The following is a 26317-nucleotide window of genomic DNA, read 5'->3' as shown; positions in this document are numbered from 1 at the left end:
AGCCAGTATACTTAAAAAGAATATACAGATTTTTCCATTTTCCAGATGAACAGTCAGTTTTCTTTTCAGAGATTGCTATTTCTGGCAAATCCTTTGTCTTTTATTCTCATTTGTGACTTTCTTCTCTGCCTGTGTAGTGTTTCCGTGGTTCCTCACGCTCTTTTGTGTCCTTTGTTCCTCCCTCTCTTGTCTGATGACATCAACAAAAGAACACTTCAGTCAATTCCTCATCCCCGTTTTAGGAAGCTGCACCAAGAGGCCTTTTTCCAGCATGTGTTAAGTTTTCACAAAGAGCACCTTGCCTTGGGCAGTGGTTTCTTATTATACTTAGCAGCGCAAGAAACATCTAACTTTTAATTCCCTGCATAGTCAGTGTGAAAAATGCTTAGTAGAGCATTAACTTCAACTTGTTGCAATATACATAATGGAGCAGCTTTCAGAACACTTCCCAGCACAGTAACAAGCATGGGGCATATATATAAATAACAGAAACCCTGTTGTAGTAGGAAATTCAATGGCAAAACACAATCTTAAAGTATAATTGGCATTTGCTCTGCATTTTTGAAAATGAGCATTTCTAGTATATATTGTACTTTCCACCTATTCTCAAAAAACCAATGTTTCATATTGCATGCTTTGATGACAATAGAATCTCAAATAGAATCACCATGTGACCTACTCATTGGTGACTTTCTCTCATGGGTTTATAGGATACTCTGAGTATGGCTTCTCATGAGGCAGGGAGGACATTCGTTGTAAGAGAGAACTTAACACTCATTTTAACAACATTTTGTTAAGTAATGGAGCTTAACAGAGTTTTTATATTATTTCAGAATATTTTATACTGTTCTTCTACTTCCATGATCCATTGTGATCATGCAAAAGGTAGGCTGTTATAAGAAAGTGAAAACTGTAAACTCAAATGCCCTTGAATGTATGTGGTTATTTCCAAGATCAGAATTCACTATTACACTTCCTGGAGTGTGGTTGGAGTCATGTTGTATTTTCTTCTAAGCTTTTGAAATAAAAAAAATGTGTGAAGCAGAGACCATGGAGGATATAGACTATAGTCAAAAACTTCAGAAAAAGCTCAAGCTTGACTGGCGCGGATAAGTTCTCTGGCACTGGCTCAAGCTTGAGTGACACTGCTCTCCAGTGCATGGAGAGGAACATCAGCATCCCTGTGTCACCTACATGAAAGCTGAGGTTAAAGACATTAGAGAGTTGCACAAACCTCAGGTACTGCAGTGGGAGGTAAGCATTCCTAACTCTGAGCCTGAAACCTACAGCAATCCTACAATGTCAGAAGTAAAGCAGACCAAAATTCAAGATCTATTGCTTTTACCTGGTTCTAGTTGTCTATCAAAGGAAATGCTCTGAGAAAAAGTTTTTGTATGCTGGATACCTGATGCTTTTTTACCAAACTCTCTAGTAGGAAAATCTGCTGAACAAAGTTTGAGATGCATTAATGGGGACTGCTTCCTCCCTGTTTGTTATTATTTGTTTTGGGTTTCTGATTCCAACAGTAAATGCAGAAGAAATCCAAGTATTTTCACATTTGTTGGATTTAGTTACAATTTACCCAAAGAGCAAGAGAGACCTCTTAGTTGAAATGATGCTACTTTGTTTCTCTCTTCTTGAATTATTAAGACTGAGAAATGAACAACATGCTCATTAAGCACATTAGTATTACTAATGTTAAAAGCAACACTCCATCTACACTCTTTCATAATATAAATGATGGTCAACAACTGTCCTATGTGTAACAAAGTCAGAAGTTTTAAATTAAGCTTGCACCTCAGTCCAAACATACTAAAATGTTAAACCTGCAGTTACCAGTCCTAAAGAGTTGTTAGGCCTGTTTGTAGAAATGTAATGCACTAACTAGGTGAACAGAAGGTAGAAACTGGACTATTGCAGTCTGTAGGTGCCCAGGCAATTTGTTGACTTGAAGATAGCCAGGGAGACCTGATACTGCTGTTGGGGGAGTGTCAGACAAGGCTGTATCTGCTTTAGACACACTGAATGTTGCTGGAAAGTTGGAATTGATGGGTATTGTAGACATGGTCAACAAGGATTCTGAGATGCTCTGTTTAAATCCCATAGAGAAAAAGTTGTAAACTCTCCAAAGTAATGGTTGTGACAAAGATTCCACTTTTGCTGACTGTTTCCTTGCTCTCTAGCATGGTCAGAAATGGTCAAGGACAGACTCTTCTCCCTGGAGTGCCTTGGACACATGAGTGCTCACTGGTTAGTAGTTAGATAAGTGTTTTCCTGTTTTTTTTTTTGGAATTCTTCATGTACCTAAGAATTTCTAGTAGGTATATGTAGGCACAGAGTCTGTGGTAACTGGGAGTGGGGCTGGGCCCAGCCTCATCCCCCATGGGTGCAGCTGTGCAGGGCAGGTGAGCAGCACTGACAGCAATGAGCCATGGAGTGCCCAGGGGCACCAAAGGGAGCAGAGGGCACACAGGTGCAATGCATGAACAGAAGGGGGATAAAAGGTTGGGACAAAGAACAAGAAGGGCAGATGCTTGCAGCCTTCTGAAGTGGTGTGGTGTTACTGTGTATGGGGTGAAGCTTTCTGATGTTCTATGGTGGTACTCTGTGTACTGTGGCTGTCTGGACTGTGACATATACAGCAATAGGTATAGAGAAAGGGTAACATAGAAAAAGTTGCTGGAATGGTAAGTGATCAAGTTTATCCAACTTCTTTTATTTTCTTCTTATTTCCCTTTCCCTCGTATTCGTCTTAGGAGCTTGAAAAGCTTGACATCTTTTTTGTTGTTTATATTGTCAGACTTGTAAAGTTTCTTACCTGACAAAGAATGTGCTCAGTGCTTGCTGTGTGAGCTGCTGCCGTGTTTAGCTTGCTTGCTCTGAGGCATGTGGTGTTACACTGGAGTCCCTGCCTGTTTACAGACAGTGCTCACAGTAACTAGGAATCCCTTGTAAACAGGCAGTACTTCTCCCTGCTATTACATACAAATCAATAGTCCTTTTCAAGCTGAGCAGATCATGTAATTTCTAATATGACCAAACAGGCAGCAGCATGAAGATGATATTGCCTAAAAACAGGTGCTAGAACAAAACAAATGGTTTTATTGATTCTCTGAAGTTTAATTAAATTTTCAAAATATTTCCACCCCATCACTTTCTTTGGCCTTATGAATTGTTGGTACAGTATAGGCACAGCTTTCTAATTAGTTTCTGGTACTTCAAGAAAAAATAACATCAGACTAAAGGATATATTCTGCAATGTTTATACATGGGAAGAATAGATACTTTTAGTGAAGAGATTACTATCCCAAAGGCTTTTTCTCTTTTAAAGTCTCAGTCTGCATAACAGTGTTGGAAATAGATTAATTTAGAGATTTTGAGAATTCTGTTGCTGAAGAAAAGCATTGTATTTGTGAGGGGTGGGTATGGGCTGTGTGCGTGCAAGAACAATCTCTGTGAGAACGAGTGATGAAGCACTGGGTCTGAATGCTGGAGTATTTTGGAGGCTGGGTAGAATACAAAGAGATGTTTTAAATTCATTTTTAGAAAACACCTAAGTTTCCAACCACTGCAGAACAGGTAACAATTGATGAGTAAGGTGATGCTTAAGTCAGTGGGTTTTGAAGAGCTGCTCTGATGATACTTCAGTCATCCATTTGTCCCACAGCTGGCACAAGGCTCTTCTCGCTTGTTTGGCAATGATTACTGGCTGGTGTAGGAAGAGCAATCCCAAAGTCTGGATTACCCTGTACTGCAGATAGGTGGGAAAAGTCCACTCATTATTTGGATCCATTTTTTTCCTCGAGGGGAGACAAGGACTGCAACTGGTGCATTTGAATGTAGGAAATCAGACACTGCTCTCACAAATGCATGATGGAAGATGTTTAATTCCATTATTTTGTTATGCTTAGTGCAGTCCTATAGAGACAGGATTCAGGGGAAGCTTTTGATCAGTATTCTGATCATAGCTGTGGTGGAAAAATTGCCACCTGGAGATTGCTGCTAGGACTGGAGAGAGGATAGAACAGTTCAGGGGCACTCTGCAGGGTACAGCCTAAAACTGGTACTAGAAGGAAAGAGACATTTTAAAAGAATGACATATAATTCTATCGTGAAATGTCCCTGTAGGAAATACAAGTCAAGTGCACCAATAAATGGAAGAGGAAAATGCCATGGAAGGCAGTAAATCAGAATGTAATTGATTGGAATATTTAGAGAGCTTAATTTCAATTACTGAAAGTGAGACAATGGCATGCTGCAAAAGTCTGAGGTTTGGAGGGAGAGACTTGCAGCACTTACTTCCCAGAAAAGGTGTGCTGGGGAAGCCCAGCAGCTGACCCTGAGGGACATGGCCTTATTGCTCATTTGCAACAGTGTATAGAGCTTCAGCCTTTTCAATAGTTTGACAGTTTAAAACTGAGTAATTAGGCCATGAAGCACACGATTTGGTGAGAGTGGAAACAGTCTAGGAGCTTGGCTGTTCTCTGGTTAGCAGTGAAGCTCTTAGTCACTGAGTCTCAGAGTGCTGTAACTACTGTTTCCATTTGCTTTTGTGGCTTGTACTGTACTGAATCCTTATTAGAACTAAGGCAATGCCAGTCAAGCTACTGATAATTCCAGTGAAGTTACACACTTCCATCATCTCTCCTCCATTTTTCACTAATAACTTCATGTCTGGTTTCAGTTATATTTTAACATTTTCAATTGAAATGGCAATTATTCGTTGTCAGAACCCAGCCATTACTCTTGTCAGAAAGACATATGATGCATTAGCTTAAGGGCAATTGGCAGTAACTACAGAGGTGACATTCAGTTACCCAGGATGGGCAGGTTCTGCATAGATCTTCCGCGAGTGGTCAGGGTTTGCATGCCCTGCAGTTTGCACTGTTTGGGAGTGCTGCCCAACTAATTGTGCAAAACCAAACTAAATTTCAGTTTGGCTTTGAGACCATTTTGCTATAATTAACATCTGCTCTCTCCTAGTTTCATTGAAGTCTTTTTACGTTTGTGTTTTATAACTCGCTGAAATGAGCTTGCTGAAGGGGGTGGAAGGGGAAGGACTTTGTTGCCATGTAGACTCCCTAAGCATTTGTGATGACAAAGCTCTCTGATTACTGGGAACAAGGGACCAAATGATATTTTCTTGCACTATTTCAGTTTGTGCAAGATAGCCTTTGCTTTCCTAGATCCTGCTATCCTTCCTACTGGGTTATGCTTGCTTTCACTTGTTACCTCTTGAGAGAGATTTGAAACATGATAAAACATCCTTTGTTTTATTTCATTGCTGCTGGACTTGTGGGACAGATTTCAGACGCATTCAGGAATTCCACGCATCTTTGGAGCTTTAAAAATCCAGTTCCGCTGCTGCAGCTGAAAGAGGCCCTCGTGTTTTCATCTTATAACAGGAAGAGTGGGAGTTATAGTCAGCTGTGCATGAAGGGAGGGGAAGAAGCTACTGGGATGGTATGATGCAGAGGGATTTTATTTTATTTTCCAATTACAAAAAAAAATTCTCACCACAAAGATTTTTTTTATTTAATATTTGAAGTATGCAGTGTTCCTCACTCTGTCATTTTCTGACACAGTTTGACCTGATACATTTTTTCTGGATTGGGAGAACGCATGAAAGCTCAGGAAAACAAGATTTCACATGCTTAATATGGATGCCTGTGTTTGCTAATTCTGCTCTCTGTGATTAGTATACAGACATTGTTAACCATGTAATTTTTCTCTAATTCTGTGCTGTTTTACCCTTCTTTGCCTCATTTAGCTGGGAGAAGGCAAACAATGGATGATTTTACTTTGTGGGTCCTTTTCATTTTCTGCCTGGCCTTAGACAACATTTTGCTATCGGAATACCAGTCACCACAGGAGAGTGATAAACATTGTGACATTTCAAGTCCAATGAACAATATTATAATTTACATCTAATTACCGGAGCAAGTTGTACCCATAACTTCCCTTTAAGGCTTCAGGAGGCTCATGATACCCACCACCCTTGTTCTGAAGAGATCCTTGGCTTATCAGCTTGTGCCTCTCTGAGTGACAGGGCTTGCTAGTTTTATTTTTATGTACCTTCCTGCTTGCTGGTGGTACCTGCCCAGTCTGTTGTCAGCACTCACCCAGCCTCACTGTGGGTCCAGTGCAGCACCATATCTTGTCCCCTTACAGGGAGTTCAGGGGCAGGAACAAACCATTCCTCCTCCTCAAACCACATGGCTTCCAAAAGCAGTGCTCCTTATTTGTGCTTTTAGTTATCTAAGATAATCTAGCTAACCCAGCATTTCCATATTTAAAATGTCCCTTTTGGAGAGTAGCAGCTTTCAGCTGATAACCAGTGCCCTTTGTTCATCTTTCAAAGCTGTTTTCCACATCATCATCCCCAGGGAAATCCTGGTCCTCAGATGCATACTCTGAGAACCCAGTGGCAAAAAATCCTCATGGACAGCACTGTGGGTATACAGGATGATTTCTTCCCAGCTGTTATTGCAGTGCTTCCACCAGCATATTTCCACCTCGGATCACCTTTAGTTTGCATCAAAAAAGCATAAATTCTTAATGAAAAAAATCCACATGTGTGTCTTCTGCAACAAGACACCTAAGTTGTGAAGACAAACTAGCTGCAGAATTTATGGAGATACTGAGTTCCTAGAAATGCAAACATGTATAATTGCCTTCTCAATAAGATATGAAGGAGTAGTAAATGTTTCTCTTTTTTTGCGTGTTACAGGAAGCCTCTCACTCACAACCAGAGCAATTAGAACAAATCCCAGAGCTCAAAGGCTGTGGCAGTTTTCTTGTCAGTATTAAGTAAGAACATTTTTCCCCCCAAATGAACAGAAGCTGTAATTTATTGTAATGTGCCCAATTGAGAGCTGAGGGGCTGGCTTTCCAGCCACTCCTTGCCCTGGTAGAATTTTCCTGAGCCCCTGAATGTTGTCACCATCTGGGAATGCTCAGGTCCACATCTGAGGTTTATTTAGTGCTACATTAATGAGATGCAACTTGGTACTTCCCATTTCTTGAAATCTACGGTCATTAAAGCTTAATTAACAAACAAGCAACAGTTCTTACCTGTTGTGGTGCTTCTTAAAATTGTTTGCCACTGGAATCCATTCCACAAAGAATGAAAACCCAGAGCTGGCCAGTGAACAGCTGCACAGCCTTACAGTACCAGCAGGAAAGTGAAACAAAAATCATAGGCTGGAAGAGGTGCAAGTGCAGGTTTGTAACAGAGTAGGAAAAAAAATCCCAGCAATGTTTTCTGGCTCTCTGAAGATAATGAGTGCAATGATGCCTTAACTTCAATGGGAACAGAAGCAGATCCCTAGAGAATAGTGGTGGGATCTATAATGTAAACCCCCTGCTAATAGCTCTGTTAAGTAGCTTTGGTGTTGACTACAGAAGTAGCAGCTGCACACACTCTTGGCTGGAGAAGGAGAGTTGGGGAGATGTGAATATATGTGGGAACATCTGGTGTGGAAACTAATCAAACTGCAGAAATAATTTTCTCTGTGTTATTGCTTGATTGTTGTTCTCTGTGCCAGAAAAGGAGAACAGGAGGTGAGTGTCAAACCTCTTCAGACAGTGCAGCAAATCCTGCTAAAAGGAAGAATCTTTTCTTCCCCTGAGTTTTGAGTTGTTTCGCTTGAAAATGAATCAACAGCAAAACTTTTTTAGGAAAAGAAAAAGTGGTTATTCTTCATAGCATGGGTGTTTCCCCTGTCTCCCCTGCTAGGCAGGTATCCATGCTATGCCTATGGGTGTAGGCAAACCCACTCTTTGTTCCCTCATTGCTCTTCCTGGCTGAGGAGACATTCATTTTCCTTGTGCAGCCTGCTGCACTCAAATTCTGCTCTTGCAGCAGGAGTGGTTGCATTCCTGTGGCAAAAATTGAACTAATATTTAGTAGTATCAAAAGAATAACTGCAGATATTCCAGAAATTCTTATTGCAGATTAGATGGCTTTACAGTTTTGAGCAAAATATCATCTGCTGTAGTCCAGCTCACCAAAGCTCTGCATTATTTGTAGCTGTGGTTGAGCTTTACAGTCTGTGCCAGTTTGTCTTATCAGAACATGATGCTGACACCACATCACATCTAAGTAAATGAAATAATCATCTTGCATTGCTCAAGAGCTGTTTTGTATTTGCTTAAATTACACAGGCATTATTCTGCTGCTGTGTGTGGGGATGGTATTTGGTTCAGCAGTGTTATGTCCCTCACAGCCACGAGATGTCAGGCTGAGGAGCAGTGCTGGGCTTTGAGTGCTCTGCATGTCTGTCTCTGTATCTGCGTGTAAGTGAAAATGATGATGAGGGTAACAATGAAATCTTGGAGTTTTAAAGGCTGATAAAGAAGCCAGATGGTCAGTTCTTTCTAAAGTGTAAAGATTTTGCTTACAATCTTTTAAAACTCTCTTAGAAACTTTAAAACTCTCTCTTTTTAAAACAGCCCTTCGTGTTTTGTGCTAAGACATGATTAGAAATAAAGTGCACAGTACCCAATTCTCTCACTGGGTGCAAGGATTTGGAGTTGGGCCTCTATTCCTTTGAGTCAATGCCCCACTGTCTTCAGCGGGGAGTGGAGCTATGTGAATAATGAATCTGAAAATGCAACCAGCACATGATTCTAAGAAGGCTTTATAAGTGCTACCTCCCCTTGCTCAGCCCTGTTGGAAGAAGTTTATCAAGTTCTAAGGTGTGTTAGAAACAATATGTTTTTCTAGATTGTGCAGGGGAGGAGGACAAGTTGCTGTTTGTTTGTGGGTGAGTTCTTTTAAGTTTTGGAAGACCTGCTCTTTTGCAAGACATGAAGCAGGCAAGACTCACTAACCAGAACCTGACCTGTTCTCAGAAGCACTGGCTTGCAGCAAAAAATTCCAGGGATAAATGAAAAATTTTCTACTTTGGTGAATTACTTAAATAATACGCCTACAGTGGAGTCCATCTTTAAAGACTGCCTTTGTTCTGCTTGTCTAAAGTCTGTGCCTTCCATTTTCCCAAGGTTTTGTTGTTTTGCTCCTTTGACCTGAGCCTCTACAGAGAGTAGCCTTTCTGTCTGTGAAAAATTCCCAGCCCAGTGTGACAAGATCCAGGGGTACATCAGGTAAAAGTAATTGAGGATATGTGTTCTGTCTTGAACTGTCGCAGAGTTGGAAGACTTCTATGTGGTAAAGAAGCTTGCACTTTTAGACACAGAAAATGCAGAAAGAAGGTGGGAAAACTGCAGGTAGACACACTGGAATCTTCCTGTGTTGGCAGAAGTACAGACCCTGGGTGGAACAGGAATTTCAGAGATATGGAAAAAGGTCAGTCCCATGTAGTGCAGACTCAAACTGATCACTCATTGTAACTTCTGGTGTAATTTATGAAACAGATGTAGGTTTTTGAGTCCATTTGTAAATGAATAGTGTTCTTTTTAATGAGGATTTACATGTGGTACTAACTGGTGAAGTGATAGGGAATTTAAAGCTATTTGCTTCTCAGGCTCTTGGTAATTTTGATTTATACTATTCCTTCTTAAATTAGTGTCAGTCCTGAAGGAGCCTGGGGGACACTGTGACCTCTGACAGAGATCATTTGGTGCTGGCTCACACTGTGTGTGTCCGGGTACTGGGTTTTTAATGATACAGCAGCCAGTTCCTATGCTGGCAAAGATACAGAGAACATGAGTGAATTTGAGACTCTTGATTTGAATCTTTTTATCTCAAGTCCATTTAGTTCACTTAGTTGTGGAGTCATGACAAATTGGGCTGGAAAGGAGAAGGTTTCATATATCAGCCTAACAACCTGAAATGTCATTATTTTCCTTGAGTTCTCCTGAACCCTTGCTGATTTTGTCCTGCTGCATGTGCCTATCTCTGTTCCTTGTTCTCAGTGGATACCAAAGATATCCCAGGAAGCCTTTTACCAAATTTTAAATGTTTCTATACGAAAAATTATGCAGTTTTAACAGCATGTGCAGGTATTTGTGGAAAAGCAAATGTGTTTCCCTCTTGGCTGTTTAGTTGTCTGTAACAATAATGTCATAAATAAATAATGTTTCTGTGAGGGAGAAGAGGAGATGTTTATCAGATAGAATACATGCCAGCTAGGATAACTCTGAACAAAATGTTAACATGGATTAAACAGGAAAACATGCTGCTGGCAAACAAATTGTTGGTGAAAACAGCTTCAGCTAGGGAGTTCCTTTCTCTGTTGGATAGAAATGGTGCCTGCCATACAGACCAGCATCTTAAATTAAGGCATTTGTCACCAGAAATGCTGGGTCTGTGGAAACATTCAAATGAGAATAATTTAAGTGCTGCAATAGAATAATGCACAATAAATAGTACATGGAACTGTACTAATGCTACAGATTATAGTAGGATCAGGGAGATAATGCCTAAGGGATTACTTTTTCTTTTCCTGAAATTATTTTTCAATCTAATTTAAAACCTGATTCTGTTTTGTTGAAATCAAGGTGAGGTTTTCCTTTGCATTTAATGGATTCTGGAACAGGTTGCTAACAAATCGGGTCACTCCTTGAAGAATGAAACCTAAGTGTTCACAGAATAGGTGCACCATTTACACTCAAGTTCTGTGTTTTTGTAAGTTTTTTGTATTTCCTCCTTCTCTGAGGCCTGGTTTTGAGATATGCAGGGTTAGCTCATCTTCATTTTGCTTCCTCTTGGCTCCCTTTGCTAAGATTGACAGCAGAGGAAAAATCCACTGATAGCTTTTGTTATCAGCACGCACATCTCCCTTAGCAGCTGTACCAAGGCTGCCGACTAATTGCCACACAAGAATTACCAGCCAGAACTGAAGTCTCCAGAAGTAATGACAAAGCCATGCCTGTCTCTGTTTGTCTGTCTCTCTGCTTTTTGTATTTTGATTTTTAAAGTCGGAGCAGGCTGGATGACAAAGAGCACACAGCTCACAGGTGATACTGTCTCAGAGTGATCCCACCTCCTCTTAGCCATTGTAAAGCATTTGAGGAAAATAAAGTTGGCATTATAGACTAGAAGGAAAAAATACACTGAAGAGGACTTTGGTGTTATAAAGTATATGCTCCAAGTTCAGCATGTGCTTACACTTCATTTTTAAAATATGGTTGCCATCCTGAACTGACTTCAAATTCAGACTGACTTCTCTTTCTGGAATTTTACATTTGTGGTTTTTGTCTCCCTTCTTTTAGAGACATTTTTTGGCTTAAGAGTTGGCACAGTTTTATTATCAGTAAATGGCCCTAGTAGTGTGAAACTGGAAAGCATGTTAAAAGTCCTACTACAGAATCAAACTGATTACTCTGTGGTTATCTAGTTATTTATTTATGTACTTTGTCAGCCCACTGTGCTTGGTTCAAAACACAGGAAAAATCTGGTGTTAAAAACAAATAACGCTTATTGGCTAAATAATGTACATTTGAAGAACAGGAAGAGAGAAAAGAGTGGCAAGATAATATCTGAAAGCAGCAGAAGAAAATACAGATACATTGGAGATAGCTGAATTACAAACTAAGTACATTCAATCAGTTGTTCTCTACTGGCTTGAGGGTAATCTTTGCCATATTACAACATACTGATTTATGGACTAATTAGTGGTACAAAACAAAAATATTTAGAGAAAATATTTCTCTCAAGCAGTCAGCAAAACAACTAAACAATAGGAAAATGGATTTTGTGTATTAAAAAATTAAATTCAATATATATTTATGAGCCTATTCAAAATGTAGAGTCTTTTTGCTACAAGATTTCCAGTAAGCAAGAAATATCTATGTATCAAAATCTAATTGGGTCAGTATCTAGACATTCCTAGAAGAAATTAAATGCCTAAGCTATAGGTATTTCAAGTCATAAAAGATATTATATATATTTATCAAGGCATAATATTATTATTATGTGAGCTCTAATATACCCAGTTAAATAAAAATCAGACAAGGAGGGGGAAAAGAAAATCCATAATAATCTCTTTATTTTGGAAGAGAATTGTAGTGCTCAACTGTTTTTTCTGTATGCATGTCTTTTAATTTATCAGACTGTTAAAATGCTTCCAATTACTTCGACTCATATATTACATCCCTTCACAAAACAGTAGTTGTGGTTTCCATCTAGTCTTGAACTGAAGTGCCCAAGAGAAAAAACCAGACCAGCAAAATCGCATGTGTGAGTTAAATATGACAACATTGAAACTCCAATGTTTTGGGAGGTGTAATGTAAAATAGACTTGGATGGGATAATCTGAAGTAAGTGGGTGGCAAAAAGATGCAGATGGGAGGCTGTTTAACTTCAGGTTTGTGTAATTTGGATGGAGTAGGGAACTGTAGGTCTCGGTACTTATTGCGGTGGACGAGGTGTCAGAATTAATCTCTTTTTCTGTAATTGAGTTTGTAAGTCTCTCAGCATCTTCAAGCTTCAGTCCTTATGAATAAAATGGAAATAACATGCTTCCTTGCTTTGCAGTAGTGTCATGAGGCTAACCTCAGTACGGTCTGGGAGATATTCTGATGTTAGATATTGTCAGTAAATGAGAAAACTGTCAAAAAATTGTTCAGCACTCCATCTACATAGTTTAGTCATCGTTCCTTACATCCTACTCAACGAGCGAATTGTAAAAGTCCTTGTGCCTCTATCAGATCTGGGAAGGCAGAGGAGCACTGCCAAAATTAATTCATAGGTACCAATCCACCTACTTAGTGCCTGTGGGAGATCTGCAGAGCAAAGGAAGAAAAATAATTTATGAGGGCATAGAAAAAACTCTGACATGAGGGAAGAAAGCAAGCTGGAGTATGGCAAAAGAAAGCAGTATAATAAATGTAAGTACCAGGGTGTTCTACATGTCAGTTCTCCCACCCTTCCAAGCTACAGTAATTAGAGGTAAGAGCTGTTAACAAGACATGCATCAAATGAGTCAGTGCATCCAGGGCTTTGCAGTCCCTTCTTGTACGTGGTGACTGCAGATGCCAGTAGAAGGGAAAATATTCTCTTCTGAACACATTTAATTTTCTATGCCCTCACAAAAATTACTTTTAGAGATTTCAGAAGTGTGTGGCAAAGAGCCAATGTAACTGCTGGCATGACACAGATTGTGGCAAGGGGATTCCTCCTGCACTGTGCGTACTGTGCTGTGGCCTGAGCCAGGCCTGTGATGTGTGGAAAAAACATCTGCTCCATGAACATCTGGACTGGATGGCCAGACTCGTGTGAAGCGCACAGCTGGAGCAAAGACGAGGCAGAGGTGCTGAAGGGCCTGGGCTCTTCCAGCAGGTAAGGGAGCAGAGTATGCCCCAGACACAAGGTGAGACCCTCAAGTGAAGACTTGTCTGTGCGAGGCTCAAATGCTGCAATTTCCAAATCAGGGATTACAATGCTAAAGTCTGTGCCTACAGATTTGTGAGCATGTATGTAGTGCCTAGACTGGCTTTTCCTTGAGGTCTGGCATATTTTCAGTCTGAGCATGGCTTACGTTCTCTTTCTTTTCCTTCTCCTGGTGTTGGGTTTTCCTCATTTTACAATATTCTAAGTCTTGACAAAAGTGGACTTCTTTTCCTTTTTGCTTTGTTTCCCTCTGAATTCCAGTACCTTTCATGAACACTTCTGTTTGGATTGAGGTAAAGGTGTGTCTGATGAGTAGTAAGAACAACACTTTTAGTTCTACTTCATCTTGATCTTGCTGGTCTGCATCTTCAGTAACCTGTTTCTGCTGCGTGGGCTCCAATATTCATTTCTGTGTTTTACCTTTTAAGTTTCTACACTGTGAAGCTGAAAACTCTGTTTAATATTTGAATTCCATTTCCTGTGAATGCTTTTTAGTGCTATTAGATGAGCAAATCCCAACCTCTAAATGTGACTGTTGTTATATTTTAGCTTGCTGGTTTTTGGCATACATAGCTTTTAGCTGGACGTGTTTTGCCAGGTCTGGTTTGAAAGAAGAATGTAATACGCTTACTTTGCATAAGGTCAGTAAAACCAGCAACAAGTAAACAATAAAATAATTTATTTTAGTATTTGTCTACATTTTTAGTGCATTTTTGAAAATACATTAAATTCTCCTGCAATTAAGATGACTAATATTAAGTTATAGAAAATAATTTATGAGATATGATAATAGTTAAAAACATGATTGTTATCATTAATTTATGAACTGCTATATTTTGTTCATTCTCATTAAAATACCAGTACAGGAATACTATCTTTTTTATGACCTTGGTATTTATAACCCTTAATAAAGTGAAGAAAGAATGGAGTTAAGTAAGAATAGTTACCTGTTCAGGCAAGGAATAATTGCAGACCATTTGGGATGTATCTGTGTCTTGCTTATTACTTGTGAGAACAAATTTGGTTTGATCCTCATTATAAAATGAGGAGGTGTGAAGTTGTGTTTTCTGATTAGTAATATAGGTTATGCATAAAAATATTATGTTATGTGTATAATGATGTTATACATAGTGGCAGTTGTAACCAAAGCTACCAGGAAGTTTTCAATACTCTTGTAGTGTGACACTATTCACATTCAGTGTGCTGCAAAGATTGAGCGTGGTGAATTTGTTCCTTGACTTTGCCAGCTGCTTCTTGGGCTGTTTCAGGCAACTTCATTTACCTCTCTGAATCAGTTTCTTCTTCTCTGTTAAAAGATACCTGAAGTATCTGAACATTTACAGACTGTAGAGAATAAAAGTCTAGCCCTATTGTATCTTTGAGGGTTTTTGAAGTATCTCACTTGTGATAAATGGAAGTGCTTTCACTTTGAGTGTCATTAGAATCTTGTAAGAATGACTTAGCCTTGTATTTATTTAGTTATAGCAAGCAAATACATTTTTTCCTTCAATGTGTTTGCACAATCCAGTCAAAGGGACCCAAGCCTTTGAAGGAGATTTCTTGGTATTGTCAATTGCAAACAACTAATATAGGCAGCAGCCACTAATTTTGCACCTACAATTATTTTCAGGTGCAAGGTGAGCCATGTTCCCAGTAGATGTAGAAGGCTTGAAATGTTTTTATTTATCTGTTCAGGTAACACTGAATACTGAGAGATGTGAAAGCATCAGCTGGATCAAGGCTTCTTAAAACCAGGGAACTTAGAATATGCCTCACACAAACTGTAAGGGTAAGGGCCTGAATGATCTACATGTCATCAGGTAGTTTTGTGGAGGAATGGTGTTGCACTTCTGAATGCAGAGAATGTGTTAATCTCTAAACAATCAACGTCCTAACCAGAAAAAATTATTTTAAAAAATCCATTTGTTGCATGGAGTGGAATCAGAAATCAGAGAATTGTTTTTTGTTAATCCATGAGAAGTCATGTTCATATATATAAACATTAGAATTTACTTATCTGTTCTTGGATTTCACAAATACTTGCAGAGAGTACTTGAGTGAAAATTACACTATATGAGAAATGGAAAATACTCATCCCAAAGCAGTCCCATTTTCTCTAAGCAGACAAGCATAGCTCCAGAACCCACCTCTGACCCTCTTTCCCCTCCTAGAAAACGCTACTATTACTTCAGTTTCTCAGCAAGAGTTTGCTTCTAGTACAAGAAGTGTATTTCCAGGGACAACAGTAGACTTGAGCATGTGTCCAGCAGCTGCACTGGGCAGCCCTGGGTACTCAGGAGGTGTCTTGGAATGGAACAAACACATCTGCAAACCCAGCTGACAAGGCTTTGATGGGGGAGTGGTGCCTGCCGTGTCCCTATGTGAGACGTGCCCCTGCTGCCAGGCCCACACCCTGCTGTGGCACTTTGGTTCTCTGCCTGCTGTGGGACTCCCATACACTGCATTCCGTGGTGTGATCTTTATCCCAGTCCTCCCCAGAGAAGACACTGCATAGCGGTGTACGCAGAAACTCAAGCCCAAAGCCTTTACAATCTGTTTAGGTCTCAATTGCATAAATTAGCCTTCCCTGTACTATTTGAGGCTGTAAAAAGTCTCGAGCAGTATTTCGTTGTCTGTATGTTTGTGTCTGTATAGATAATGATGGCCAGAAAAACAATTAAGGGAAACATATGCTTTGTACTGGAACTTTATCTGTTGCATATTATGGCAAAACGGTGTCTTGGTGAACATACTGCTCTGGTGATGAACTTTCATTTCATTAAATGAAATGCACCATATGGTGCAAAATGCTGCCTCTCTACTTGTTTGTTTTGCATATACTTATATCCTCTTCTTTTTGATACTCTGTGAGGGTGGGGAAGGTATTGTTGGTTAATATAAAATTTCTAATTTATAATACTTGGTCTGCATTGTAGTGGATAAATGTTTGCATCCATAAATAATTAAATGTAGAGTTTTTCTTGGGAATGAATTGATTATGTCTTAATATTTACATCTGTAACTTTGCATTTGCAAGGACAAACATGAATGCTAGGCTGAAGGTTGCCTGAAAATCTGGTCTTGCATATTCTATGAAAAATACTGCTCACATTTCTCACAGGTGAATAAACTGCATGCATGGATGAATCTAGTTAATTCAATGGTTTAATAAACCTAGAATCCCAATGAGGTTATAACAAATCCCCCTGGTGTCTTGGAGTTATGAGAAAGATGTATAAAATTATATGCAAGCAGAAGAACTCTTTCTAAATTTGAGGAGTCTTTTGCACATTATTTTTTTTTCCTGTTCACTACATGAAATAACTTCTCACCTGTGGCTCTGTCATAATAAAGTACTAGATAAATTTTTTTTGAGGGCAATATCTGGGGTCAATTTGTATCTAATTTTTTTCCATTTGGATAGTTTGTTTGTGAAACAATTAGGTAGCTCGAAGACAGATGCCTCTCTCTTAATTTCCCCCTGATAAAATGGCTGGCGTGCAGTGGAAATATCAACTCACAGGCACCTCCACAGGGAGCAGCACCTTGTCATAAGATGCCCCATTTTCAGATGTGAAACACATGTGGATCCTGCACCAGAACCAATTTTCTAGGTACAAGCACAGGAATAGCAAGTTGACTAGGAGTGACTGATTTAGCAAAGCAGCTGGAACTAATACAACTGAATAAATCTCTGATGAATGCTAGTTTTAGGGTCACTGTACTCTGAACTATAATTTGGACAACTCAGCTATCTAAAGTCTGGTCAATTCTCAGATGAGAAACCTTCCAGGAAAGAAGTATCAGGCAGGAAATGATAATTCCATAGTATGTTTCTTTTGCTGTGTTTTGATACAGAAGCAAAATCCTAGCCTAGGGATTGGGTTGGCCTTTTTCAGTATCACGAACGTGTTGTTATTTTACAAGCATTTGCAGGGAGAGGATACCCAATCCAAGAAACCTCAAGATGTTGGAAGGGGTCATATTTTCTGGTGAAAAATAAAGCAGATGCTGTGACTGCACGTTATCATGGAGATATCCTACTGAATGCTCAGGAAAAGGAATCTGTTGTTTTTCACAGCTTCTGAAGATGGGAACAAGTTCTGCCTTCATTTTATACTGAGTTAAGTAAAAAATTGCAGGTAAAGTAATGCTGAGTGCTGTTATCTCTCTTAAAGATGCATACATAATTTTATAAATATACTTGGAATACAGTAGCAGAAACTTACACTCAAATTTTCATTTAGTAAAGTTCTGTGGGGTTTAGAGGAAAAAAACGAAGCTGAAGAAAAGCACGGTTGATAAGATGACTTTCCACTGAATGTATTCCTGTATAAAATTGTAATTTTATTATTAGGTGAGGGAGGATAAAATGCACAAAATGGTATCTAAATACGTGGAAAGCCATATATTCTGCCCTGGTTTAAAAGATCCCAAGTATATGGAATTGAAACGTAGCTGAGTTGACTGTGATCTTATATTCATTACTCTTCAGCACTCCTGGCAGAATCCCTTCTAACCAAATGAGCATTAACATGCTCACTTAGCACCTTCACAAAGCCTTGAGTTTATAATCACAATTAAAGCACTTCTTTTGCAATAATTACACAATCTGGATTGGTCTGTGGCAATATAAGAAAATTTTAATTCCCCATCTTATATCAGAAATCCACTTAGTTTTAGGTAGTCTCCAGCTCTGTATGTCACCTGTATTAACATTTACATTCCTCACTGGGTCTGCTCAGTGTACTCTTCTGTTTATTTAATGAACATATTTCTAAAATATACCTGCAATCTCACGTAGGCATGGCTGGCAACCAGCAGAGCACTTAGTTTCTCTCTGCCTTACCTTATTTAGCCCACAAATGAGTGCAAGTGTGAACAGCAAACTTGCTACATGATGGAGGGTCAGGGCGACAGCCTGAAGAGGCAGCAGCTTGATGTCATCAGCATCTTCATAGTATTCTTTTAGAATCCTGTTTCTTTTTAGAAATGAAGACCTGGTTTCTCTACCCACTTCTGGAGGCTGGGTACTGTCCTGCAAAACTTGCTTCCTCAGCAGAAAGAGGTTCTCCAAGAAAGCAGTGCCCTAAATTCTGCTGTTCACCGTTTGAAAGAGGCAGCCAGGTAGAATTTATTTCTCTCAGGAGTTTTTCTTTTGCTGATTAATTGTTTTCTACACTAGGCTATTATGTTGGTAAAATATTTATAACCATTATGATGAAAATTGCCAGGAAATGAATTCATACAGTCCTGCTACCTTTAGAATTTTTTTTTTTTCCCAGGACTTGGAAACGCTGCTGTGGTTTTGGCTTGCCTCTCTAGTCTTGCTATTCTTTTCTGTCACGCTCAGTAATTGGCCTAATAAAAGGCAGTAACAAGAATTTATTACACCTTGGGCGATACTTGAAACAAACTTTATTTGCTGGAGCAGCACTTTTTATCTACTCACTGCTGTATATTTTGACAGTCTTTCTAAATATTAAATCTGACTTTATTAAAAGTTAAATCTTGGTGCTTTTTTGTGATTGCTGCTGTTTTTGCAGTTTCTTAAGCAGACTGGTACATATATAAACATATCTTTTTAATGAAGCTTTTGGAGAAATAATGTAAGCTGTAGATCTATCTGCTTATTGCCAGAATGCACAAAAAAGGTATGAATTAAAGACTAGCTTCTATGATACGTTGTATTTAGTTTTGGAATAATGTATGTGATTAATTGAGAGAAGAAAGATGAGAACTATTCAACTTTTCATACCTTTTTTCAAGGTTCAAATTTGACGAAATCTTCCTCGAGCAAATGATGCCCTTAACATTTTAAGTTCACAAAGTAACAGCAGTAAAATTAAAGCGGGGTTAGATCGCTATGATGTGATTTCCACTTTTAAATCTGGATTTCCTCCAGATACTGAACGGTAAAGCCATAAACTTTTTTTTGTTTGTTTTCTAAAAAGGCCTTAAGAAAGAGCAGTAAGTCATCCTGGAACTGTTTATGCAGGAATTTTTATTCTTTGAAATCTTCCAGTGTTAAAGCAACAAGAAAACATTTATAATGTCCTTTGGTGGAATCTTATTACACTTGTTATATATGTAAACTGATATTCTTTGATGCCAGCACGTTGCCCATACAGAGAAATCTCTGCACAATTAAATGAAAGGAAAAAGAAAAGGACTAAATAAAAAGTAATAGTTTTCTCTTACCTGATTAGAATTAAATACATTAATAAATTGTCTGGTAACACAAATAGGCAATAATACAAAAAATCTACATTGTACATTATTTCAAGAAAAATAACTTCATTTGAATACAAAAGGATAAATACACTTTTTGTCCTATAGCCACTCTTGTACAGTAGGTGAACACAGCATCTTACTGATGCAGTGCTGCTAAGGTATACAAGGATATGACTGGCTTGAGTTTTATTGAGGGGGCTGTTACACATGTGCATCACTAACATCAGACAAAGAAATCTTTCAACCAACAAGGGTTACAGAGCAACGTTCACTAAAGCACAGGTCGGAGAGGATTCGGGGACTGAAGCAGGCCAATATGGCAGCTTTTACAGATTTCCTTATACCCACAATGCACTGACAGCAAAGAATGCCTTGGTTTGGTCAGTCCACACACCGGGCGGAGGTACAGGAGCGCACCAGAGAGGAGTAGCGAATGGTGTTGGAATTCTCTTCCGTTCCGGGGGCTGTCAAAGCCACGTCAGTCCCGCAGCCGATTGATCTGACGGAACGGGCAGCTGCCCGCTCGAGTCAGAGCCGAGCAGCCTCCACTCGCAGCCCTGCCCGCGACTGAGCGATATGGCTTAGTTCAGTTCGGCCTTCCTAGTTCGTATGCGGTTATCGTTACTCTTTTTTCCTTTAGGGATTCCAGTGGCGAACGCCGGGGTTGTGTCCCGTTGGCCGCGGCCCAGGGCCGGGCGCAGTCCGAGGTGAGGCCCGAGGCGCTCAGCAGCCGCGGGCCGGGCGCGCCGCGAGCAGCGCGGGCAGCAGCAGCAGCAGCCGCAGGCCGGGCCCGGGCGCCGCCCGCAACGGGGCCGCGCTCCGGCCGCAGCCGCCCGGCTCCCGCTCGCAGCGCAGCTTCTCGCACAGGATGCCCGTGTAGGCCGGCGGGCACTGGCACCGCACGTTGTTGATGCACGTCCCGCCGTTCTGGCAGTGCAGGAGTTCATTGTCACACACGTTCGCTGCAAGATAGCAGGGGAAGGGGGGAGAGAACAGAGGGCGAGCGTAAGTTTGTCTTCAGCAGAAATGCGCTAGAACCACAACTGAGGCTCCACCTCCCTCCTCTTCCTGAGACGTATGATAAGGGACTCTGCTTTCTCAAATACTCTTTTTTTTTCTTTTTTCCCCCTTAAGGCTGTATTCTTGGAAAACCGTCGAATTCACTTAACACCACTGACTAAAGTATTGATTAATTTTATATGAAGGACTATTTAATAATGAAATAATAAGAATTTTAATACGTGTCTTGTGCTAACGACTGCTTCTTTATTACTGAACTGGAACTGTAGGTGGTGTGTGTTATTTGAAAGGGGCAATGTATCCAGAGCTTTTGGAAACCACGAACGGTGGTTAAAAATGCAATATGGCTTTGCTGAAGTAAAAAGATCTGCATGTATTAATGATCTGAAAAAAGTATGCAAAAAAGATAAGGCAAGCACAGGCAGGAAATTCAGCATGCTGTTGGATGGGGATTATATGGTACAGACATCTGGAAATAAAAGATAATGTTATTTCCATTATAGATCAAATATTTCATCCTAATTAGATTTGCTACTTTGGCACATGGCATCTTAAAGCTATCTTAGATATCTTAGATATTGTAGCCTGATAATAACTTCAGAAATCAGATTTGACAAGGGAGTTAAGAGACAATAATACAGGCAAAACTTTTAGACCTGCATAATATTATAGTATTTGAAAAGCTGACAGCTTTACTTTGTATTGCTTAATATCAGTTCAAATATTTCATGGGTGAAAATGCAGAGGTATGAGCAACATACTAATTAAATGTGTCAATCTGTGTTTATTTCAGATGATATCACTAGCATTACATGTGTTGGATTACAGCTCTGCCTTCCACAGAGAGGCAATTTTAGTACAGAAATTGCACCCATGATCTAGGTAGAAGGTAACAGTAAAAATTTTAACTTGGAGAATTAGGGAAAAGATTATTTGAGTAAGAAGCAGGCTCAACGTCATGTGATATTTATGTATACCTCAGCCTGAAAATACTCTAAATAATTCAGAATAGAGAAAGTATTGTTAATTTTACCTTAAACATTCCTGTTTATTGCTACAAAGAAGTACAGTTTTGCAAATATTAATTTAATTACTTTTAAAAGCAGTCCAAATATCATGAGAACTACAAGCAAACTAGTCCAGGTTCTTAAGTGATGTAGTTCTACATAAATCTGCACAATTTTGTGCACCACTAACCTCACTGGTAATCTTCTCTGTCCTGGCTTGTTTTCAGAAAAATAGTTTTCTCACCCTAGAAGGTCTCTCCAATAGTTGCTTTCTGATGTTCTGCATCCAAGTGGGCCAAATAATGCAAAATGTTGGAAACTTGTAGATGCAATTAAGAGGGACCAGTAAATCATTATTTTTTTTAGTGATTCCTTTAGCAGTCAAAGGTTTTTACTAAGAGCTATGCATTTAATATTGTTGTCCAGTTTCTGAATTGCAATGGAAAAATTGAATAGTAGGGTACAACAACACATTTTGTTGATGAGTCTATGTCTGAATTTTAATGTTCTACTCGTACTTTAGAAAAAATGTGTAAGAAGCACTAAGTCCCCACCAAATAAATGTGATGAGATTAACAACCCAAAAAATACCATGGTAACGGGCAGAAAAAATTAGCTGTATTTTAATACAGTCAATATTTGCATTGCATCTCTTATAACTGAGGCTGTGTATCTTTGAAGTTGACTTTATTATTTAGATTATATATATTTAGTCATCTCAATATGCAAAATCAAAGTACTTTATCTGATGGTACAGCTACTGGATCTGCATCTTCTAGACTACTCATTGCTGGGATGCTTCCCACAGTTCAGGCATGAAAATTGTGAAATATTTGCCCCATCAATACAGACCCTTGTTTGCCTTGAAAAACTCAGTGGGAGTCAACAGTTCATTAAACACCACTTCTCAACCAGCAGAGATGTTTCGCTTCACATTTTGCCTGGAATAATTTACCCAAACTTTCTCAAGTATTAAGTAAACTGTATTTTTAAAAAGGAATTATAAAACAAGTATCTTTCGTATTTTAAAATGTATTGTGCAGACTACAGCCTGTTCTTTGAAGAGGTCCTTAGCCCAGATCTGGCCTGTAGTTACAGGTGGCTGGATGATGAGGGGCTGAAGAGGTGTTTTGCTCCATGCTGGCTGTTCTGCCTGACACAAAATTCTGGATACAATGTTATAGATTCTGATTTCTAAACCAGACCATTTCTTTCTCATTAAGAAGGTTTTGAAATGTGCTTAAAGAAGGGATGGATCAAAAGCTTTATCATTATTCTTATATGGATGTTTTAAATGTTTGCCCACAGGAATGTAGGTAGGTTTTATTGTTCTCAGCATAATAGCTGAAAATTCTGCAATTGTTGATCTTGTATTGCCACAGCTTTCCTAAATTTGTGCTTGTATCTTTTTATCTTGCACACACACATGTATGCACATATATGTATCATGTAGATAGCAATTGTGAGCTGGAAGTTATATGAAAAAAAAATCTGGAAATGTTATGAAATCCCATTATTTTTTGCCAATTTTGTTTTAATTTTATTCTGATCAACTCTAATACCATTTTCACCTTTCTGAAAGTATGGTCATGATTACTTTCAGAACTTTAATATTGACTAATGATTATCTGAATGTCATCAGATACCAAATTCTGACCAAAGAATGAAACATGGAGAAGTGAGACAAGTAAAAGACTTAATTCTGAAGTCATCACATTGAAGACTATTAAGACCTGTGTGGCTCAGCTAGCTGTGATTTTGCTGGCAGATCTTCCTTAATTATAAGATAGGACACCAAACTGGTCACTTAAAAACCAAAACAGGCATCTCATTTGTTTTGGAGAGCTTTGCAGACCTTTTTGAGGGATGTTTCTGAGCACAGTCTCCAAATCTGTGCTACTGCATGAAGTGAAATATTTAAAGTAAACTAAAGGAAATGGTTTTAAAATTATTCTCATAATTCATCAATCTGCAATCTAACTATGGTCCAGTTATAGGATCCTTAAAACACTTCACAATGAAGACAGAAAAGAAGGCACAACATTTCTTGCCATATGTCACAAACTGTTCTTGCTCTTTATTTGCAATGTTAATGAATTTGGAAATGGAATAAAAAAGGAAAACAAGGGAAAAATACTCATCTTTGAGCTGGCTCAAGGGATAGTCTTAGTCTGTCATAGATGTGCTAGTGTTTCATAGAATTTATATTGGGTATTAAATGAAATATTGTGAGTAACACAGCTGTTTGACAAATTACTACTTTCCTCTTAAATGTTCAAATCTGAATAATACATGAAAATTCCCGAGTCTCTCCAAAACTAAACTTGAATATCTTCGCAGCTTCTTGAAAGAAAAGAGTTAGACAGCTCTGGCTGATTTTAGTTCTGAGGCAGCAACAGAGACAGAGAGGAAGAAATGCAGGCATTGCTCTCTTCAGTGTGGAGGGCACCTCAGGCACAGCCTTGTGCTCTTGGCTTAAGGACCTTCTGTTGCTGTGTCTGGGCAGCTGCAGAGCACAAGCCCAGGGCCTTGGGTCTGCCTGCTGCCCAGACAGAGCAACAAGATGCTACAGAGCTTAAATACAGTTTCTTCTACACTCCTGTCTTTCCCAAAGGCCATTCAAGAGGGAAGAAAATAAAAGTTCTACCTTTCTTTTTGTTTCTTTTTGCTACCTTAATTTTTGTACAGCTTGCCTACAGTAGAATCTTGTTCAGGTGAGACAAGCTATTGACACATTTTTTGACCTGGGATAGATGGTGTTCTTTTTCTGCATCAAAATCTGGATTTATGATGAAATTTTCTTTGTGGGAACAACATAAAGATCATTAATGATAAAGTCACAGAAAGAAAAATTTTTATGAGAGGTTCTTGCTTCCTTTCTTGAATTCTTGAGACTTAAATTTCAAACGATGTTTCCTACGTTCGCTTCTATCACTATTTTCCTTCAGTGTGCACCTTTTGTGGCACCGTTTGTTACAGACTTCTCTCTCCCTCGCTCTCTTTTTAAAACCATCCCTTCACTTTCCTCCTTTTTTGTCTCCCAGATCATGAGTATCACAGTCCTTGGACAGGTTGCTGGGTTGACAGCTCTGAATATATTACACAACATATTTGTCTTTTCTAAAGCACTGATGCAAGCTTTGCCCTGACTTCTGCTGCAGTGAATTTTCCATACTGTTTGTCAGTGGTTTTTGTTATTGGCACCACTGAATTTTTGACCTTGGATTCCATCCATTGTTCATAATTTTGAGAGCATGCAGGTCTCATGGCTGAAGAAATTATTCTTGGCTGTTTTTTTCTCTAATGCATTTATTGCCTTGGTACTTCTTATTTAGTAAAGAATATTACTTGAACTCATGAATGAGGAAGATTTCAGCACACATGCTAACAGAATATTCTGTCTGTGCATAAATGAGTAAAAACCCAGCATAGTGAAACTCATGTTTTCAGTAATGATGTTTATAGGTAGCTCCAACATATGCAGTGGCTGTCTATATATAGACACTGAACAGCACACTGAAATGCCATGAAAAAATGGGGAGCTTTTGTCTCGCTGCATAAATAAGTACAGTAAATCCAGGCCAAGCTCAAGCGATTTCTTGTCAAATGCAGAATTAGTTCTTGTGAATATTATGAGAAGCCTGTAACTAACATGCATTACTCTCTAAATCTGTGATCATTTAATCAATAAATAGTAAAAACAATCTCAAAATATAAAAGAAATTGCAGTGAATGAAGCTTGTGTGTATGGCTAGTAAGAATGTGAACATCTGCACATACATATATAGCTAGAAAACCTCTGCAGTTCTGACAGTATTAGCAATATTTTCCCCACAGTTGTTCAAATAGGCAGAAGTGTATTTGGGGAATGCAAAAGACTTAGTCTCATTTGAATGCAAAGATGTGAAATTCTTTCCAGTTGTACCCAGTTGCATGTTCCAGTTGAACACAAACAACCACAATCAAAGTATTTTAAATTGCCACAGTCAGCAACGAATATCTTCAGTATTTGGGAAAGAATCCTGAAAATACAATATATACTTGCTGTGTGTTGAAGATCTCTATGTGGAATTCCACTGACTCTTGAGATCTCACCTCTATAGCACTGATGTCAGGTAAGAGGATAAAGGGCATGGGGAAAACAGTAGTCAGGCTTCTCCTGAAAGGTTACAGCTTAAGTATCTTACTCGTTTGAATAACCAGTGAGTAATAACTGAGTTGAAGGCTTTGTCACTGAGATTTCTTCCCCTGCCTGTCTTCTAATTTATTGTTACCATTTACATTACTGCCAAATGGCTTTAAAATGTTTTACTACTGTGAATATGTGTCAGTGTTGATCAGACTTCTTCAGTGCTTTGAATCCACAAACATACCTGATATGAAAACAGCTGTTGTTCTTATAAATGAGATATTCATAATAATTTCTTTGTTTGGAAGTGACACTAATTCAACATTTGCTGTAGTAGTAAAACTATCTTAGGATACTATCAAGACAAGGCAGATGCTTTGATAGCATGAAAATAAAACTGGTTTGCACTTATCTACCAGAGCACATTCTTAAGCTAAGACAAAATAAATCACTGCAGACAAGTACAAGCCTAAAGCATATCTTACTGTGTCAAAATTATGGTCACAAAATGACAAACATGAATACAAAGATCTCTGGTGCAAAGTTGAAACAATGTTGTGATTAATTATACTGCCAGCAATACAAGGAAATAAACATTGACCAAGTGAGAGTAGTTTCTAAAGGCAGACA

The 26317-nt window shown here is 38.9% G+C and overlaps 1 protein-coding gene across 11 annotated transcripts in view; it reads right to left on the bottom strand.

Moving 5' to 3' along the window:
• Window positions 1–19280: 19280 nt before the first annotated feature.
• NTNG1 (netrin G1) overlaps window positions 19281–26317 on the bottom strand; it is a 146719-nt gene continuing 139682 nt past the window's right edge. For all 11 annotated transcript variants that reach the window (XM_038143716.1, XM_038143719.1, XM_038143720.1 and 8 more), the window contains one exon: window positions 19281–20493. In XM_038143716.1, the coding sequence (XP_037999644.1) occupies window positions 20255–20493 (239 nt within the window). In that variant the 3' untranslated portion in view covers window positions 19281–20254. The remainder of the gene's footprint in view (window positions 20494–26317) is intronic.

Source organism: Motacilla alba, chromosome 8 (genome assembly GCF_015832195.1).
Source record: "Motacilla alba alba isolate MOTALB_02 chromosome 8, Motacilla_alba_V1.0_pri, whole genome shotgun sequence".
Lineage (NCBI taxonomy): Eukaryota > Metazoa > Chordata > Aves > Passeriformes > Motacillidae > Motacilla > Motacilla alba.
Note: the sequence above shows the minus strand (reverse complement) of the source record. Positions and strands in the feature narration are given on the sequence as shown.